General features: G+C 31.3%; 3 protein-coding genes across 8 annotated transcripts in view; all 3 read right to left on the bottom strand.

Moving 5' to 3' along the window:
* Positions 1 to 212: 212 nt before the first annotated feature.
* Positions 213 to 1620, bottom strand: LOC148230359 (COP9 signalosome complex subunit 8-like). The gene is made up of 4 exons (XM_088195126.1): positions 1457 to 1620; positions 1127 to 1194; positions 867 to 1054; positions 213 to 793 (listed from the first exon to the last, which is right to left on the bottom strand). The coding sequence occupies exons 1-4, from the start codon at positions 1511 to 1513 to the stop codon at positions 546 to 548; spliced, it is 561 nt and encodes a 186-aa protein (XP_088051252.1). The 5' UTR covers positions 1514 to 1620; the 3' UTR covers positions 213 to 545.
* Positions 1621 to 3064: 1444 nt separating this feature from the next.
* LOC148230358 (COP9 signalosome complex subunit 8-like) lies at positions 3065 to 4322 on the bottom strand. Its single transcript, XM_088194092.1, has 4 exons — positions 4166 to 4322; positions 3696 to 3766; positions 3436 to 3623; positions 3065 to 3360 (listed from the first exon to the last, which is right to left on the bottom strand). The coding sequence occupies exons 1-4, from the start codon at positions 4220 to 4222 to the stop codon at positions 3113 to 3115; spliced, it is 564 nt and encodes a 187-aa protein (XP_088050218.1). The 5' UTR covers positions 4223 to 4322; the 3' UTR covers positions 3065 to 3112.
* A 1607-nt stretch (positions 4323 to 5929) lies between these two features.
* kkv (hyaluronan synthase-like protein kkv) overlaps positions 5930 to 17387 on the bottom strand; it is a 51582-nt gene continuing 40124 nt past the window's right edge. For 2 of the 6 annotated variants that reach the window (XM_088196202.1, XM_088196200.1), the window contains exons 4-23: positions 16676 to 16842; positions 16272 to 16599; positions 16005 to 16204; positions 15621 to 15939; positions 15337 to 15557; positions 15152 to 15267; positions 14935 to 15086; positions 14134 to 14396; positions 13661 to 14072; positions 13226 to 13452; positions 12986 to 13153; positions 12596 to 12901; positions 11856 to 12094; positions 10440 to 10581; positions 10219 to 10371; positions 9883 to 10059; positions 7471 to 7638; positions 7165 to 7408; positions 6675 to 6817; positions 5930 to 6608 (exon numbers count right to left, since the gene is read on the bottom strand). In XM_088196202.1, coding sequence (XP_088052328.1) covers positions 6423 to 6608; positions 6675 to 6817; positions 7165 to 7408; positions 7471 to 7638; positions 9883 to 10059; positions 10219 to 10371; positions 10440 to 10581; positions 11856 to 12094; positions 12596 to 12901; positions 12986 to 13153; positions 13226 to 13452; positions 13661 to 14072; positions 14134 to 14396; positions 14935 to 15086; positions 15152 to 15267; positions 15337 to 15557; positions 15621 to 15939; positions 16005 to 16204; positions 16272 to 16599; positions 16676 to 16842 — 4331 coding nt within the window. In that variant the 3' untranslated portion in view covers positions 5930 to 6422. Of the gene's footprint in view, positions 6609 to 6674; positions 6818 to 7164; positions 7409 to 7470; positions 7639 to 9450; positions 9628 to 9882; positions 10060 to 10218; positions 10372 to 10439; positions 10582 to 11855; positions 12095 to 12156; positions 12463 to 12595; positions 12902 to 12985; positions 13154 to 13225; positions 13453 to 13660; positions 14073 to 14133; positions 14397 to 14934; positions 15087 to 15151; positions 15268 to 15336; positions 15558 to 15620; positions 15940 to 16004; positions 16205 to 16271; positions 16600 to 16675; positions 16843 to 17387 lie in introns of all 6 variants that reach the window. The other 4 variants (XM_088196203.1, XM_088196201.1, XM_088196204.1 and 1 more) reach the window with 3 other exon arrangements.

Here is a 17387-nt window from a genome sequence, read left to right as displayed (position 1 = left end):
ATCCAGTCTAATATTTAAAAATCTCCCAATGCTTTAAAAAAATTATTACTCAATTTCATTTACTATTTTCGACTTTTCTCTTGTGCAAAATATAGCTAAGGACAACAAATTCATATCTAATAATATATGTATCAATGTTTATCTTCTTAATACTAGCTAAAAAAGTGAACCTTTTATATTGGAAATTTCATCAGAAAATAAAAAATTAAACATCTGCTTTACATTATTTATTAAAAGTACGATTCATAAATATCACAATATTACATTTTCAAGATATCCACTTTCGCAATTCCCCTCTTACTATTAAGAATCACTTAATTAGTAGCAAGTACGGATATATAAACATACACAAAAATATGCAATACTTCAGAACAGAACATTTCGCACCGTAGCTAAATACAGATTAAGCAATTAAATGCATTAATATCGCAATGTAAATAATCTAAATATCCATAATGTTAAACTTTCATTTTCAATTACAATTAAATAACAAAATATCTTGAAAATAAAATAGTTATTCTTTTCAGCGGATGCAGTGGATTGATTTACATTTCTAAAAATGTGACGAATTCGGTTAATTTATATAGTTGATCTTCGCTGGAGGTTTGAGTTGTAACTGGCGGCACAGGTTTAGTAGGAATAATCATGTTATCGGCTTGGATGGTCCAACCGTGATTGTGACACACTTGCAATACCCTTTCACTAGATAAACCTGTCATAAACATCATAGTATCGACGGTAAGTGAACTATAAGCTTTGGCTATTAACGTAACGGCTCGCTCTCTGACTTTTTCTGCAATATAAAAATATTTTTAAATAGTAATATGAATTATTTCATTGTACAATGGCAAATAAATGAAATTTACCCTCCAAGGAAGTCATAATAGAGGCGACAGGCTCAGTCCAAACATATGCCGCTAAAGCTATGTATGTTCCGGGAAGATCACGTTTCCACATTTTTTGACCAACTGCCCAAATAGCTTGCAATTCCGGATTGATGCCTTCGTTTGACATATTCTTTGGTATGCGTTTCCATAAACATTTTGCATTACATCTTAAATAAGGTTTTAGAAAATAGTTGAGCAAGCATTATTTATTTTATAATATTATTAATATCAATACTTACAAATCGTTTTGATAGAGGTAAATTGCCAATAATTGGGAATATACTTGTGTGGATACTCCTTGTAGCGACTGTAGCAATGAAAGTTTTAATAATCGATTATTATTATGATATAGAATGACAACAAAATACATGATAGTATGTTCCTAGATAATTCATAAATAGTATTTAAAGTGCAACATTTCAACACAAATGCGTAAAATTATACTTATAAATCACAGTTGAAATATTATTTGAACTATAATTACTAGTTTTAATGCTTTTTTACGCAAAATAATAAATGACAATTTTGAGGTTATTTGTCAATATCAAGTGTACTTAGTAATTAATTACCTGCAATTCCTGGTTTTCAAAATAGGAAGCTAAATTCTTATAGTTATCTGTAACCATGATTGTGAAATTGTTTTAGAAAAGTAGTAAAAACGACGACACCGGGCCGAAAACGGAGACAAACAATCCGCAGTAGCTGTCACTCTGAGATTGCCATATGTAAAAACATGAGTTTTATGAACATAAAAAAATGCGTGTATAAACGTTTGAATTAAAGAAAAACCTTCAAATAAATATAAATACAAATTAACAATAATGATAAGTCAGAAAATTCATAGTTACTAAAGTTATTTTTATCAGTAGGGTAATACCGAACATATACTTTTTATTATAATTTTTAAATAATAAACTCTTACATTACATTACATAATTTTGCTTATTTTTATTGCTTGCCAGAGGTCTATGATTTGTCGACAAATTACAAATAACAATATTTGTAAATAATAACGTTGAGCTTTTAAACTGCTCTAAAACGCAATAAACATGAATAGTTTAAATTAAATAACCTATTCTGATATGCAGATTTATACAATTTTTAACCAATATTGCGTCATAAATATAAACTATACTGTTAAACTAAAATATTGAAAGAATTATTGCTATAATTTGGTACTCACCATGTATTAACAAAGTGCGAAATTGCGTGCAAAAGTACAAGCCGCGGTGCAAGGAGTTAATAAAGGAATTCCACTATTCAGCGAAAATTTCTAAGAACATAAAAGTACCGTTCTCCTCCCATTAGCGAAACAAAATCAGTCGTTCCGTATTAAGATTAAAATAATATTGACAGCCTTCTTGGGTTCCCATCAGAATTTCCTTTTCGGTAAACCTCAGCACACACATAAGCTTCTACTTCAATCCTACCGATAAAATGTAGCCGGAGATCGAGCAATTAATTCACTTTGAAATTCACATGGACACAGCGTCACAAAAGCAGTTTAAATACCATGTTTAATTTCTCTCCACCATGAGAAGTTGGTGGTTTACATTTTACATGCATACGACCTTAACCCATAAGGATCGAAGGACCAGCAAAATACTTTAGATAGTTTCATTTCTTTACTTTGCCTTCTAGGTAACATTATACATAAGCTCACCATCGAATCCAGAGATGCCAGAAGTCCCGCAAAACTCTTCATTGAGTTTTCAATACAAACAATAATAGATACAATCTAATATTTAAAAATCTTTCAATGCTTTAATTACTCAATTTCATTTACTATCTTAGACTTTCCTCTTGTACAAAATATAGCTAAGGACAACAAATTCATAACTAATATTTATATGTATTATTGTTTTTATTCTTAATACTAGCTAAAATAATGAGCCTTCTATGCTGGAAATTTCATCAGAAAAGAAAAAATTAAACATCTGCTTTATATTATTTATTTAATCACTTTCGCAATTCTCCTTACTATTTAGAATCATTTAATTAGTAGCAAGTACGGATATACACTCATACACAAAAGTATGTAATACTTGAGAGCAGAACATTTCGTATCGCATCTAAATGCAGATTGAGCAATTAAATACATTAATATCGCAATATAAATAATCAAAATATCATTAACGTTAGGCTGTCATTTTCGATTATGATTAAATAAGAAAATATTTTGAAAATAAAATATTTATTCTTTTCAACGGATACAGTAGATTGATTTACATTTCTAAAAATGTGACGAATTCGGTTAATTTATATAGTTGATCTTCACTGGAGGTTTGAGTTGTAACCGGCGGCACAGGTTTAGTAGGAATAATCATGTTATCGGCTTGGATGGTCCAGCCGTGATTGTGACACACTTGCAATACCCTTTCACTAGATAAACCTGTCATAAACATCATAGTATCGACAGTAAGTGAACTATAAGCTTTGGCTATTAACGTAACGGCTCGCTCTCTAATTTTTTCTGCAATATAAAAAAATATTTTCAAATAGTAATATGAATTAATTTATTGTACAATGACAAATAAATGAAATTTACCCTCCAAGGAAGTCATAATAGAGGCGACAGGCTCAGTCCAAATATAAGCCGCTAAAGCTATGTATGTTCCAGGAAGATCACGTTTCCACATTTTTTGACCAACTGCCCAAATGGCTTGCAATTCCGGATTGATGGCTTCGTTCGACATATTCTTCGGTATGCGTTTCCATAAACATTTTGCATTACATCTGAAATACGGTTTTAGAAAATAGTTAAGCAAGCACTATTTATTTTATCATATTATTAATATCAATACTTACAAATCGTTTTGATAGAGGTAAATTGCCAATAATTGGGAATATACTTGTGTGGATATAATCCCTTTTAGCGACTGTAGCAATGAAAGTTTTAATAATCAATTATTATAATTATATAGAATGACAACAAAATACATGATAGTTGATATGATCCTACATAATTGCATAAATAGTATATAAAGTGTAACATTCCAATACAAATGCATTAAATTATACGTATAAATTACATTTCAATTGTTATTGGACCAGTAAGGTGATTTTGAAATTATTAAAGGAGCCTATAAACAAAAGTAAGCCATCTCGGAAATTTTCGTTGGAGGGCAAAGAACGGCAAATTACCATGAAACTTAAAAAAAGGTAATTTTGGAAATTTGTGTTCAAAGGGCAAAAATTTTGAAAGGACACATGTACTAATTTTAATACTTTTTGCGCAAAATAATGAATGTAAATTTGTGTGGTTTATGATTAATTACCTCCAATTCCTGTTTCTCTAAATCAGACGCTAAATTATTATAGTTATCTGTAACCATGGTTGTGAAATTATCATACAAAACCAGGTAAAAACGATGACACCGGCGAAAGCGGGGACAAACAAATTTGCGGCAGCTGTCACGTGTAAGTTGCCATATGTAAAAATATAGCTTAACGAACATTGAATAAAAATGAGTGTTCAAACGTCTCTTCAATATAATCTACTAAAAAACTGTTAAATAAATATTAATACAAATAAACAATAGTAATATAACACTAAATTCATAAATATTAAATATATTTGAAATTAGCGGGGTAATACCAAACATTTACGTTTTAACCTTTCTTTATATGTGATATGTAACTAGTACACATAACTAAATAAATTTTTGACTAATAGGAGAGTGCAAAAATTAATTATCCCTTCTTAGAAGAAATATACATAGGCTCCCACAAACCTATTTCTAAAATACAACTATATACGATTTCCCATCAAGATCACGTCATAAACATTTCAAAGTATATTATACAAAAAATATACTGTACAGGCTAATGTTTTTTTACATAGGCACTCCACTATCCAGCATTAATTCCGAGTCACCCTGTGAAAAGTTAGGGTTTCCTTCCATTGGCGACACAAACTTAAACATTTCATGCTAAGTATAAAATAATCATGACAGCCTAGTTGCGTCACCATCTGGGCTTCGCTTTTTGGTAAGCCTCGGCATACACGTAAGCTTCTACAAGTACCTTTATGCTACTACAAAACTACCAATAAAATATAGATAGATTAAATAACCCCACAGACTGTGTAATCCACAAAGACTGCAGCGTCACAATAATTGTTTATTATCTGGCGGTTTATATTTCATATGCGTGCGACATTAACCCACGCGAGAAGGTAATCTTATGGAGGATCGAAGGACCAGCAAAACACTAAAGATGTTTTATCTCTTTCCTTTGTCTTTTACGTAACATTTTATGTAGGTTAACCACCGTATCCGCGCAGTAAGAAAGCTAGCAGTATTATCAACTAGATAGTTAGTAGACGATGTTGGTAAGTTACACCACCTTGCTCTGAGAGAACCATCAAAACTCCTATGGGGGGCGATTTAGATTTGTAATAGCCAAAACTAGTCGGCACTTGAGTAGCGTGTCAAATATCTCTCTACACTGGCAGCCTTCCTGGCGTTCGGACGCATCTTTTCGCGTCCGCCCTTTTACAATGTAAACAGCTCATATCTTCATTAAATATACTACTGCAGCGGCTCAATCTGTGTATCATTGACACCCACCACCACACCGTCCCTAAGCTCCCATAAAAAAAAAATTAAAAACACTATAGTTTTAACACTTCGCTTCCGGTTTGGAACAAATAAGAAATGAGCCGAGCTCGCACGAAGCGGAATTACGCCGAGTATCGACTGGGATGATCTTCAGAGGAACAAGAAAGCAGCATTTCCACTTCACATTAGACCAGGTCCAGTTACAATGTTACCGGAATCAAAGAGTTCAACCAAATATTCGAAACGGATTAAGAGACTATGAGAATAAACATGAATTTATACTAATAAAAATACAAATTTTATGTGAATTTCAAAACTTTAAGAAGAAATTATCATAAAATACTTTGTATCTATGCAAAACAAGATTCGCACAAATAATCTTTTATTTGTTTTTTTATATGTAGAAGAAAATTCTTATACAATTTTTTACTTTTAATAAGCCAATTTATCTTGCTCACAAGATTGAAGTCAAACAAAATGTTTTAAATAATCTTTTTATTCCAATTTACATACATGTTGTAATTACAAAATTATAATTAATCAATTGTTTCGTAATTAACCTCTTTTTTATACAAATACACAAATGTAATATAAGAGAGGTATCATTTTTAAATTATATTATCACATACACTTTTTAAATTAAATACCTATATTTGTATAATAATATTGGCAGTACTTTTTATGTAAAAATGACGAACACACTTTATATATTACTAGAGAAGGTATTGCTTCAGCTACTTTACACTAAGTATTGAATAATGAAGTATTGCAAAAGATACTATTTCAATTGATGACAGAAGAATGTCGATAGTTGTTTACTCTAATTCTAACTGCTAAATTACGCAATATGATTAGAGTTTTGAATGACCTTCTAGCACTCTGTATTAATAGATAATAATCATGTTATATAAATAATAGGAGTATTTATTACAAAATATAGACTAAGTTTATTCATAAATAGTGTTTTATTCAATCATTGAAATCTAAAATTGACGCTCGATCTTGGCTGAAGTCTTAAAGATCCGTTATCATCGTCTCCCAGTGCCGGTTCGTACCCTCGGTTCGTGAGGCCTCCGTTCGGATCGGTGAACACATCCTTGCCCATAGCGACCACAGATGGTCTCATACTTCTCACGGGAATACCTCCGTTGTTGTTCACCTAAAAATATATCATACAAATGGTATGGAAAATGATATTGATATTGAAATCAAAGATGATATTTACCCCTGTGATGCCATATTCATTACTCGCTCCTAAAGTTTGCATCTGAGACTTTCTCTTCTCGGCCATTAAGGAATTACGCCTTGTTTCCAAAGCTTTGATTGTTTCACGTCTGTTCGTCATTTTTCGGTTGAGTATAGGTGTGCCTTTAAAATAAACATTATTGGTGGTATATTATATTTAATAAATAAGTCGTCATGTAATCCATATGACAATTTTGACCAAAATAAGTTATAATAGCAATTGGACTACCATCAGGGAAAAACATAAAGCGTTTTTAAAAACACTTTTATACTCAGATATTTAATATAAAATTCAACAATTAAAATATTGATTAGAATTATTTTTACAATGCTATGCGACCACATAATGCACCCATTGTATTTTTGGCTGCGAGAATTGCAAGTGATCGATAGAGATCATAATTGTATATGTATACAATAAATCAATACGTCACATGAATCATATTTAATATGCAATGACAAAATATTACCTGGGCCACCGTTAGCGTTCATATTAAAGAATCTCTTTTTGAACGCAACGTCTAATGTTCCTATGTGCCTCTTCTTCTTTCTAGCGTTTTCTAAGTTATGTACAGTCTTTCTTCTGCCTACCCTGTCTGGACCTGAACCTGAATCGTTCTCGTAATCGTCGTCTATTCCGATCAACTTTTGCCAATCTTTCACAATGGCAACTGCATTCTTATCCAAAACTGCATCTTGGGATAATTCTTCAGCCTGAAACATTACATTGAATAAATAAAATACAATATTTTTATTCTAGTATTATTATATATTACCTTCTTAGCGCAATACCAATTAAGTTCAGTCGAAGCCAATATATGTGAAAGAGTACCAAAACGATGGAACAACATAGCAAAGAACTGAATGATCAAAATGAGTGCAAAAAACACTACAAATACTAAACCGATAGGTTCCAATTGAAGGTATTCTTTCGATATGTGTACCTAAAATATATAGATGTTTTAGTATTTTTTCAAGTACATAATTAATACATTCTTCACACAGATGCTAAATCTAACAGTGGCGTAACGCTTAATACAAAATTATATTTAATAAAAAACATGTATAATTCAGGGCCTGTTGTATCTGTGCAAAAATATTTTTATTATACTTATTACATGTATAATTCAAGGACCCGTTTAAGACCCTGAGTTGATATATATTTAATTCTCTCCCTTGCCCATTATATTCATAATATAAATTGGAATACAGACACAAGTTCCTTAACATGTTTTTAAGAACTCTGCACTCCAAAATTATTACTAAAAAATCTTTACGTCACTGTTATCGGACTTTTGAATCAATTAGTAATACAAATTGTGCTGTGTGTATGATACATAATACACATTAAGTTGTGTGTTTTTTATCTCACAAAAATTCCATCCACATATATTTATATCATAAGTCCTTCACCTCGATTATGACATAATAGTATCCATATGTAAAATAAACATTAAAAAAAAGAATCTGAGAACAAAAAAAAACTTATAATTTAATGTTAAATGAGCAAAACAAGACTTATATATGAACTTATATGTACATATATAATTTTACCCATCACACGTATTAGAACTGACATTCCAGATCATTATGGGATTTTTTTGGAATATGGGAATATAAGGATACAATATATGTATTCTTTGAATATATTTTTAAAATAAAAAAAGCAATAAAAATTATACACATAAAACACCATGTAATGGTTTTCATAGCTTTTCGTTTCCAATTCTCTTTTTGTTTTCTTTTATAGTCATTGTATTATGATAGTGAGATGAATGATGATGATGATAAAATGAATCGTGTGGTTTTTATCATTATTTTTGTTAAATTATGAGTTTGGTTTAAAAAATTTTACTGCTCTCAAGTAATAAAGTATTTGATAATTTTAGGACTCAAAAATAAAAAAATTATCAAATGGATCGTTTTTCTAATGTTTCACTTATTAAAAAAATAATGTTTGATTGCCTAGCTTTGGGAGTTTTTTTGCAATGTTTTAATAGATTCTTTCTTGTAAAAGAAAGATATATCATACATTATTTTGGCAAAATACATACTTCCATTTAGCCGTCAAAATATAAATTACAACTAAATATAACAAAATACTATACACGAATTATAGCATATTTTTAACAATAAACCAAATAATAAAATATTTACTTTATATTCTAAATTATAGTAATTTTAATTAAAAATAAAATCTAAAATCATTTTCAGTATTTCGAAACATTGAATTTAAATTTTATGAGAGATTTGAAAATTGTGTATAATTTGAAATGAATCTTATTTTTGTGGCAATAATCTTTTTCTTAATTTATTCACTCCCAAGATTTTTTGTATATCCATAAATTGGGGACACCAAACTTATCAAACAGTTCTATAGTTTGTGATTTATTAAATAATGTGTAATAGTATAGAAGTACATGCAAAAACAATTACTTGATTAACAATAGAACTGTGTCTTAGCCTAAAATATCGATATGTCTAATATAAAAAAAATAACTGAATCTAAAATAATGGGTAATGAATGGAATGAAATGTACGGAATTGGAATGTTTATAGTAAGAGTAACCAACGTCCCATTAGTCAAGATGCACGTATAAAGAGAAAACCAAATCCAGTTGTTAAGAACATTTGCATCTCCATGCAACTGTGCCAAAGGTATGCAGTTCTTCCTCCATAGATTATATTAGAGTTAAGAACATTAAGTAAGAAGAGGGTTGCACAGTCAAATTAAAGCCAGTCCATCCCGGCTGTACCTCTCCTGTTTCTTCGCTGTACGAGATATTTGTTTTAATTCCTAGAGGCCAATCTACGTGTATCTGATCTTTATTCAATTGCAGTAAAAACACAACCAAAACGAACAACGCATTGAACATGAAGAATGCGAAAACAGATTTGTTTCGCAAATCCAACAAATCGTTTGCGACACGCTCCTGTAAGACGCCACAATACATATGTTAATAAAATATAATAAGAGTCAGTTTTCAAGATTGATGTTTTTATATATAGAGTCGTTATCATTATATATACGCCCACGCATGCCAACAATCATATTAAATTTCATTCAATCTTTCGTACTTCAGATATATAATAATAACACACTTTTTCATAAGTTCTTTGTCTGTAGATTCGTCAGCTAGGATCCTTCTTGAAAACCAATCTCTCGGATTGTTTTTAATCAGTATTACCTCTTGGGAAGTTTCATCGTAAGTAATGTTAACTTTAACTCCGAAGGGCCATTTAAAATGAAGAAGATCCTTATTTAACTGCAGTAGGAACACAATAAGCACAAACAGTGCATTTAACATGAAAAAGGCAAATACGGATCGGTCACGCAAATCTTTCAAGTCTTGGGCAATACGGTTCTAAAATCATTCGGCAAAGAACTTTTTAATTGTGTGCTATAAATCGTTTAAATCATGGACATGTATATATATGAAATGGAAAAGTTTAGTTAAATATTGTATTCATTATATTGAAATAATAATTAAAATATTTATACCACACAAGTTTATATGATATACCTGTTCCTCTTTGTTCTGTTCGATTGGATACAGATATCTAGCTAATAAGTCGTTCCAGAATTGAATCTCATTATCGAGAAGGAAATCGATTTCACCCTTGCCAAGATCTGGATCATCGATCCAATAGGGATTTGATAAATTATCACGTTCTTCCTGTAAAACATCATTTATTTGTGTATAATGGCTAAAAAAATATATTTATTATATTATCATAATAATACTTTAGGCACAGTAGATAGTGTTTCACTCAATGATGTATTATCGTCTTCTTCCGGATGTTCTGATACAGATCCTAATTGATGCATTGCTCCAACTCCTCCTAATGTAGAACGACGCCTCGTCGTTGGTTGGACATCCAAAGCTCTATATAAAAAACATTATTATATTTTTAGATGAGTTGATGACAGAAAATGATTGTGAAACAAGCAACATTTTTACAGAACGTTCTTTTACATAAAATATTTTTTTCTAATGAGATGATGTCAGTTGCAGCGTGTTTATTTTACTTTAATTATTGTTTTAATATTAAAAGCTATATATTATGAACATTATTAATAAATATATATGAAATACTTCAATAACAAAAAAAATTTAAGAAAGCAAAATAATCACAAACTAATCACTAAAAAATTTAACATTTTATCAGCACTTTCTTATTTCACTTTAATAAATAAATATCTAAAAATAATGGCTTTAAAAACGAGATAAATCAATAAATGATTTTGTTCTTTATGAGATGATGTCAGTTGCAGCACATGCATTTACTCAATTAAAAAGATGCTTCGAGTTGTATAGTTGTTCATAAATGCCATGAATCACAAACTAACCCTCAAGGTTGGTAACCCTATAATGCTGAAGATTTTACACCCATAAAGGTATAGTGAAGTCATTGAACCAGTGGTGTGGTAGAATGGTAGCACGTTTCTAATTTTCAAACATTTATTAAGACTAAGACCAACGATTTACTATCACTGAACAAAGAAAAAGCACGTCGAAAATTAATACTTTCTACAGAAATAAAATCCATAATAAATGTGCTATAAAAAATCTGATTGTTATCACAGAATCAGAGTCGGAAAAGATAGATATAAAAGGACTATATCCAGAACTTAAAATCACTTTGTCACGTCTTTGAACTTCATTGGCGTAATGCAAGTTATAGAAACTATATAACTCAATAATATTTTGTTTTTAAGCTTTTAAATTTAAATTATTATTATTTATAAGCAAGTTTTTTAAAAAAAACTGAGTGAAATTAATCATGACACTACTTTTGCAGGACGAAATCAATACGAGTAAGTAGATCAGGATTTGGAGATATAGAGACATGTCTTAACCCCGTCTCCGTCATGCCGGAGCTAACTCGGAATTCTTTTTTTTTAATTCTCATCTCAAAAATCAGCAAATTTCTCAAGAAATTATCATAGCTCTTTTTTGTTGAAAAAATATTTTTTATGTCGCTGCATAGAAAAGGGTGGATCCGTGCAAAAAGTTTTTGAGTAATTTTCAAAAAAGTTCTGTGATCAGGAAGTGGTTAAATAAGTAATTAAATATATGTATTTGACATTGCAGAACAAACGTTTTTAATCAAATAGTAAAAAATGTAATTCTAAGCCAGCAGTAAAATAAAATATTACCTTTCCATGTTTTCAATCTTCTTATTGAGTTTTTCAATGTTATCGGATATGTAAATAAGTTGAGTTCTTTCTTCACCGCCTTCAGGATAAGTACAGAACATACATTTGAATAGACCGGCAAATGAAAACTCGAAGGAGCCTTTTTCATCATTGTTTTGTCCTCCGAGGAAGCCTAGCAACGTCTTATTCTTTGCCTTCTGTGTTGCTTCTTCTGCACTCTTCTTCTCTTCTTCCAATTGCTACAATTAAATCCAACATTTACAACTAGTTTCGTAATAAAATTTAGAATGTTAGTAAATACCTGTTGTGTGAGTTTAACACGAGTCTCACGGGTACCCCATGTTACAACGTTCATGTTAAATAGTGAGTAAATTATAAGAAGAAGATACATGCTAGGTACAGTTACGTAATATACGACTATATATATTAGGCAGTTAAGTTCTTGTGGATGTAATAATGCTGCTACCACCATATTAAATATTATTATTAATAAGAATAAACTTGAAGGCGCTAGCCAACCGTCTTCCATTATTTGCAATCCCAGACCGACTATTACAGCCATCATAACAAGACTATAAATTGCAGATAAGACTCCAGCGAGGAATAACTGCATGGAATAAACAAGTTGTTAAGATTGTTAGGTTATAAATTGTGTTATTCAATAAGATGGATGTGAGTGATAGATATTATAGAACCAAACCATAAAGAAGCGTACAAATATGTATTATAGTATAGCAAACCTTTTTAGTTTTCTTAACAGGAACTTCTCGAGTGCCCCATGATACAACGTTTAGATTGATGATTGAGTAGAGGATCAAGAGAAGGTACATAGATGGAATCGAAAGTAGGTATATTATGCCGGGGACGATACACCAAAATTCTTGTGGATGAAGACAGGCCGCTATAAGAAATGAGCCCGTAAGCGCTATAAGGAAAATCGCTGATGGAGATCCTATTCCGTCCTCGCCTAATTGAAGTGCAGTACCAACAATTACGGCCATCATGATCAACGCGTATCCAGTAGACAATATTTGAGCAATCAAAAGCTAAAAACGACACAATCACAACACATGGGACACAGAACAACATGCAAATGATTTATGAATCGTGATTATTGTAACATAATTTACCTGTATGTTTGATTTACAAGTGAAACATACGACCATGAACAGCATTATAGGGATAATATTATAGTAAAATGAAGTCCAATTGTCGATCTTGAAAGCGGCCACGAAGGCACCCACTAACATAAGGAATATGGTTCCGGGTCCAAGCACTGTGCCTCCCATCAACATCATCTATAATTGAGTATAAACATTAAAATCTGTGCCTATATTATAAAGAAAAGAGTATATGAAATGTTATAATACCAAATACGAGATATAAGGCATCGAAATATTGTCATTAATCTTAATCGTTCGCTTGTAATCCATGAGCAGATCGAATATGTTGGCCATGGTCGAGGGTACCCATCTTCTACGTTGGTTGTAGAACTCATTGAAACCTTCTGGGCAGTGAGTGTAAGCATCTGAAGCAGCTGAATATTCTACACGATATCCTCTTTGAAGAATGAGCGTACACAGCCATCTATCTTCGCCTGTTAAAAATAATTATGTTTATATTATACAATAAGATGTTTGTCATGAACATAAAATAGCTAGATTTCTATGTAAAATTACACTCTGATATCCAAGAAACAAGTTTGCATAGAAAATAAATTACATAAAAGTCTAGTAATTTTATCTTTGATATTTTTAATATTTTTCATATCCATTGCATTGGATATGAAAATGAAGAACAATTACCTTGATCGTATTGTACGTAATGCCGTGCTTCATCAGATCTTGTCGTATATTTCCTCATAACATTATCGTCCATCAGAGCCTTTCCTCTAAAGAGCGAGAAACATCCAGGACTACAAAGTACGCATCCAATCATATGTTCCGTAGCCTTCTGCAGCCAATGGCCAATAGCGTATTCGAACATCTGATACCACACCATCGGACCTGTACCAATCGGATGGATACGACCACAAGCAGCTCCAAGATTCTTATTCTTTTTCATCAAATCGATCAACAATTGCACAGCATGAGGTTGGAAATCAATGTCTCCGTCCAAAGTCAGTAAATACGTATTTTCTGCAATCACTTCTTTACGATCCACCGATATCGGCAGCTCCATTAATCTATGACCCAACAAGTAGTACATGTACATGACCTAAGAAAAAATAAAATATATCATTATATACATAAGAAAGTTATATCTTTGTAATGCATACCTGCGACCAACGTTTCCTGTGTCTAATCTTGGAATTGTCTTTGAGATGGCATATCATTTTCGTTTTGCCAGGAAGTACCCATTCCAAGCGACCACCGTACGGCGTCGGGAATTTCTTGGGGGGTCTGATTCTGATGTGCGTTTGATGGACTTCGGAGGCAGCTTCGTCAATTGTGCTGAGTAGACGTTTAACGAACATGTTCACTTGAGAGTCGTCGTCGCTGTGATCGGATATTTCAAAAGCGTCATCCAAAAATATATGAGCTGTAAAATTTGTTAAAAATATAAAAATATCCACAAATATAAAAAAAATGACTTACAACTGTAAACTAAATATATTAAATGCTACCATGATGCAAAATTTATCAATATAGTTTAATAAGAGCTGCATTTGGTGTACAATATAACGCTTTAAAACTCTATAATTCTGTCTTATGAAAACTTGCAAATAAAATAATACTGCAATATGATTTTTCTATTGAACGTTCTGCCAGATTGATATTTAAATTAAAATATAGTAATAATCCAGTTATAAGCTGATGAAATAAAATCAGTTGCAACTTTTTTTTTACTCAATTTCTAAAACTGTTGGTAGCCTTATAATGCTGCTGAGAAATTTGTAAACGTTAAAACTAAATAAAAAGGACAGAATCAAAATAATAGTCGCTAAATGTGAGAGTTGATTTGAGAGGCGAATGCTTCTCTCAAAGCAATTTTATGTAGCACTGTCACGAGCGTATCATTCAAAGCATTTTTTTATGCTGGTTACTATTGGTTAATATATGATTATGTATAATCTTACTTTCAAATTCGTAATAATCTGGATCCACGATGCGAAGATACTTTTGAGCTATACGCCGAGCGCATTGATCTTCATCAAGTCGGAAGATGGACTTCAAGAACTCAACCATTTCATCTTTGGTTTCATGCCACATAGTAGCACAAGCATAGATTCTATATAAAATAATAGTTAATAATTTACAAATAAATACAATAAATCAATATTTCAAGATTCATACCTTGTGATGTGATCGGATGATTTGACTGCCTTTGGACTTGAATTGGAGCCATCAGTATGGACAGATATTGTTTCATAGTATTCTTCGCCCTTTTCTTTCTCCATCTCAGCAAGATCCTGTTCAATAATTATTATTATATACATTTATAAACTGATTGTTGTAAATGATGATATTAAAATGTTTACCTCAGTTTTGACGTCGTTTTGATCGTAGCACTTTCTATTCATACCTAAAGTTTGATCGACTAGGAACGCGTTGTACATAGGTATGACGAAGATCTTTTCAGTTGAAGCTAAACGTTCGCATTTCGGCGTCCAAATATGCAATGTGATCCAAGTTTGCGATAACAACCAGAATAACCAAACCCAAGCCATTTGTCCGGACATGAATTCATTCAAGAAATATACTAAAATAATATTTGTATTATAGATAGATTTTTATATTCTTATATAAATATAATAATACATACCTGGAGGACTTTCAAAGAATAGATAATCAGGAATTGTGTTGTGAAAAGCGCATTGATCTGCGTTTCTGATTCCGCAAGCTGCGATCAATAACGAAATTGACACAGGGATCGTTAGATTTACTGGGAAGGCGTATGAGAATCCTTGTATGAGAATCTTGCATGCAAACTTGGCAAAAATATAGCATAGATACGCTGAGAATATTTGGATGAGCAGAACATAGATGACGGTTTCAGACATCGCTACGATATCGATCGTTTCGCCAGTTTTTGTAATTTCAGATAAATCTGGTACGACGGAACCACTGAGAGCAGGTTTGATCTGTAATTTGATTAATATATATATGTACATATATAGATATTATATTAATTAAGTTGATAATATACCTCTTCGACGATGATAATATGACTTCCAAAAGCGCTTTTGAAAAGCGAAAAGAAATCACCGACGTTTTCACCCTGAATCCATAAAATCAAAAGAATGCAGCAGAAGAACGTTATCATTTTCCATATTGATACAAAGATGTACGTGAAGTATCTGGTTAGCATCATTTCTTCTTTAATTTTGGCTAACGATTTCATAAAACCTGCAATTTTATTTATTTATAAACATTGTTACTTCATAAATAAATGTTTGGGTAATCAATTTTATACCTAAGGGACTCTGCCTTGATACATAATTCTCCCACCAGCACATAGAGATGAAGATGGAAGCGACCGGAATCAACCATAAAGACGGCTTTCCTTCCAATAGTGGCCAAACTATGAATCCGGTGACTTGTGCAGCGATGGCTATCATATCTACTATGACTTTGAAAAATCTCTTCGACTCTTTGGGACTTCTAGATAGCAATCTGAGCACACCCGGAATGAAGCACATGCAATTTGTTAACATAGCTCCTTTGACGACATCCAGTTCGGGCAAAATTACATAGGCAAGAAGAGCAAGGCCAATGGTATGAAAAGTCTCTATTAGAAACACCTAATAACAATAATTAATACATATAAATTCACTTCCTGAATGTGTAAAGGTATGTGACCTTCTAAAGTATACTGACCATCATGAATTGAATGGACGACGGCTTCTTCCAACTTTTGAAATAGCATATTCTGATGGATCTGAACAATGTGCCTAATTCGGGAACTAGAAATGCAAAAAATATAGCCCACATCCACGCTATCCTTTCGGAGTCTGGTAATACAGTTATGTATTGTCTGTCTCTTGCTGTAAAATTAAAATAAAATGTGTTATTTTTGTATCAAATTGATTGTGTTGAAATACATTATTTTAATTTGTTATTATTTTCATAGCCTTGACTATTTTAATGAATAAAAACAATTTTTAGAAATTGCATAAATGTTTTATAAATCCAAAATGATACATAATTGTTGTTATTATTATTAGTGGTAGGAATAATTTTACCTTGCTACTTTAAAAACAACAATAGTAATACTTTCAGTTATTAATTTAATACAATTTTCTGTTCCTATTATAAATAACAATATACCTGCTGAAAAAACAACTCCAAATTAACGTTACTATATAAATTATTGTAATATAAATTATCAGCTAAACTAATCTAAATGCTAGTTTATATTATTTCTTAACATATATTCGTCTAGTTTTCTCTGTTTTTTTTCTTCAGAATAATAAAATAAAATAATTTTGTTTGATGATCTTTTTCCATCCTTATAATAGCTGAAAGATTTCTTTCTTGATAATAATAACTTAATATCTTACTAAAATTGTTTTTTCATAGCATATAATTG

Source organism: Plectrocnemia conspersa, unplaced genomic scaffold (genome assembly GCF_051122295.1).
Source record: "Plectrocnemia conspersa isolate PC_06_02 unplaced genomic scaffold, ASM5112229v1 ptg000010l, whole genome shotgun sequence".
Taxonomy (NCBI): domain Eukaryota; kingdom Metazoa; phylum Arthropoda; class Insecta; order Trichoptera; family Polycentropodidae; genus Plectrocnemia; species Plectrocnemia conspersa.
The sequence above is the reverse complement of the archived record's forward strand: the minus strand, read 5'-3'. Positions and strand labels throughout refer to the sequence as shown.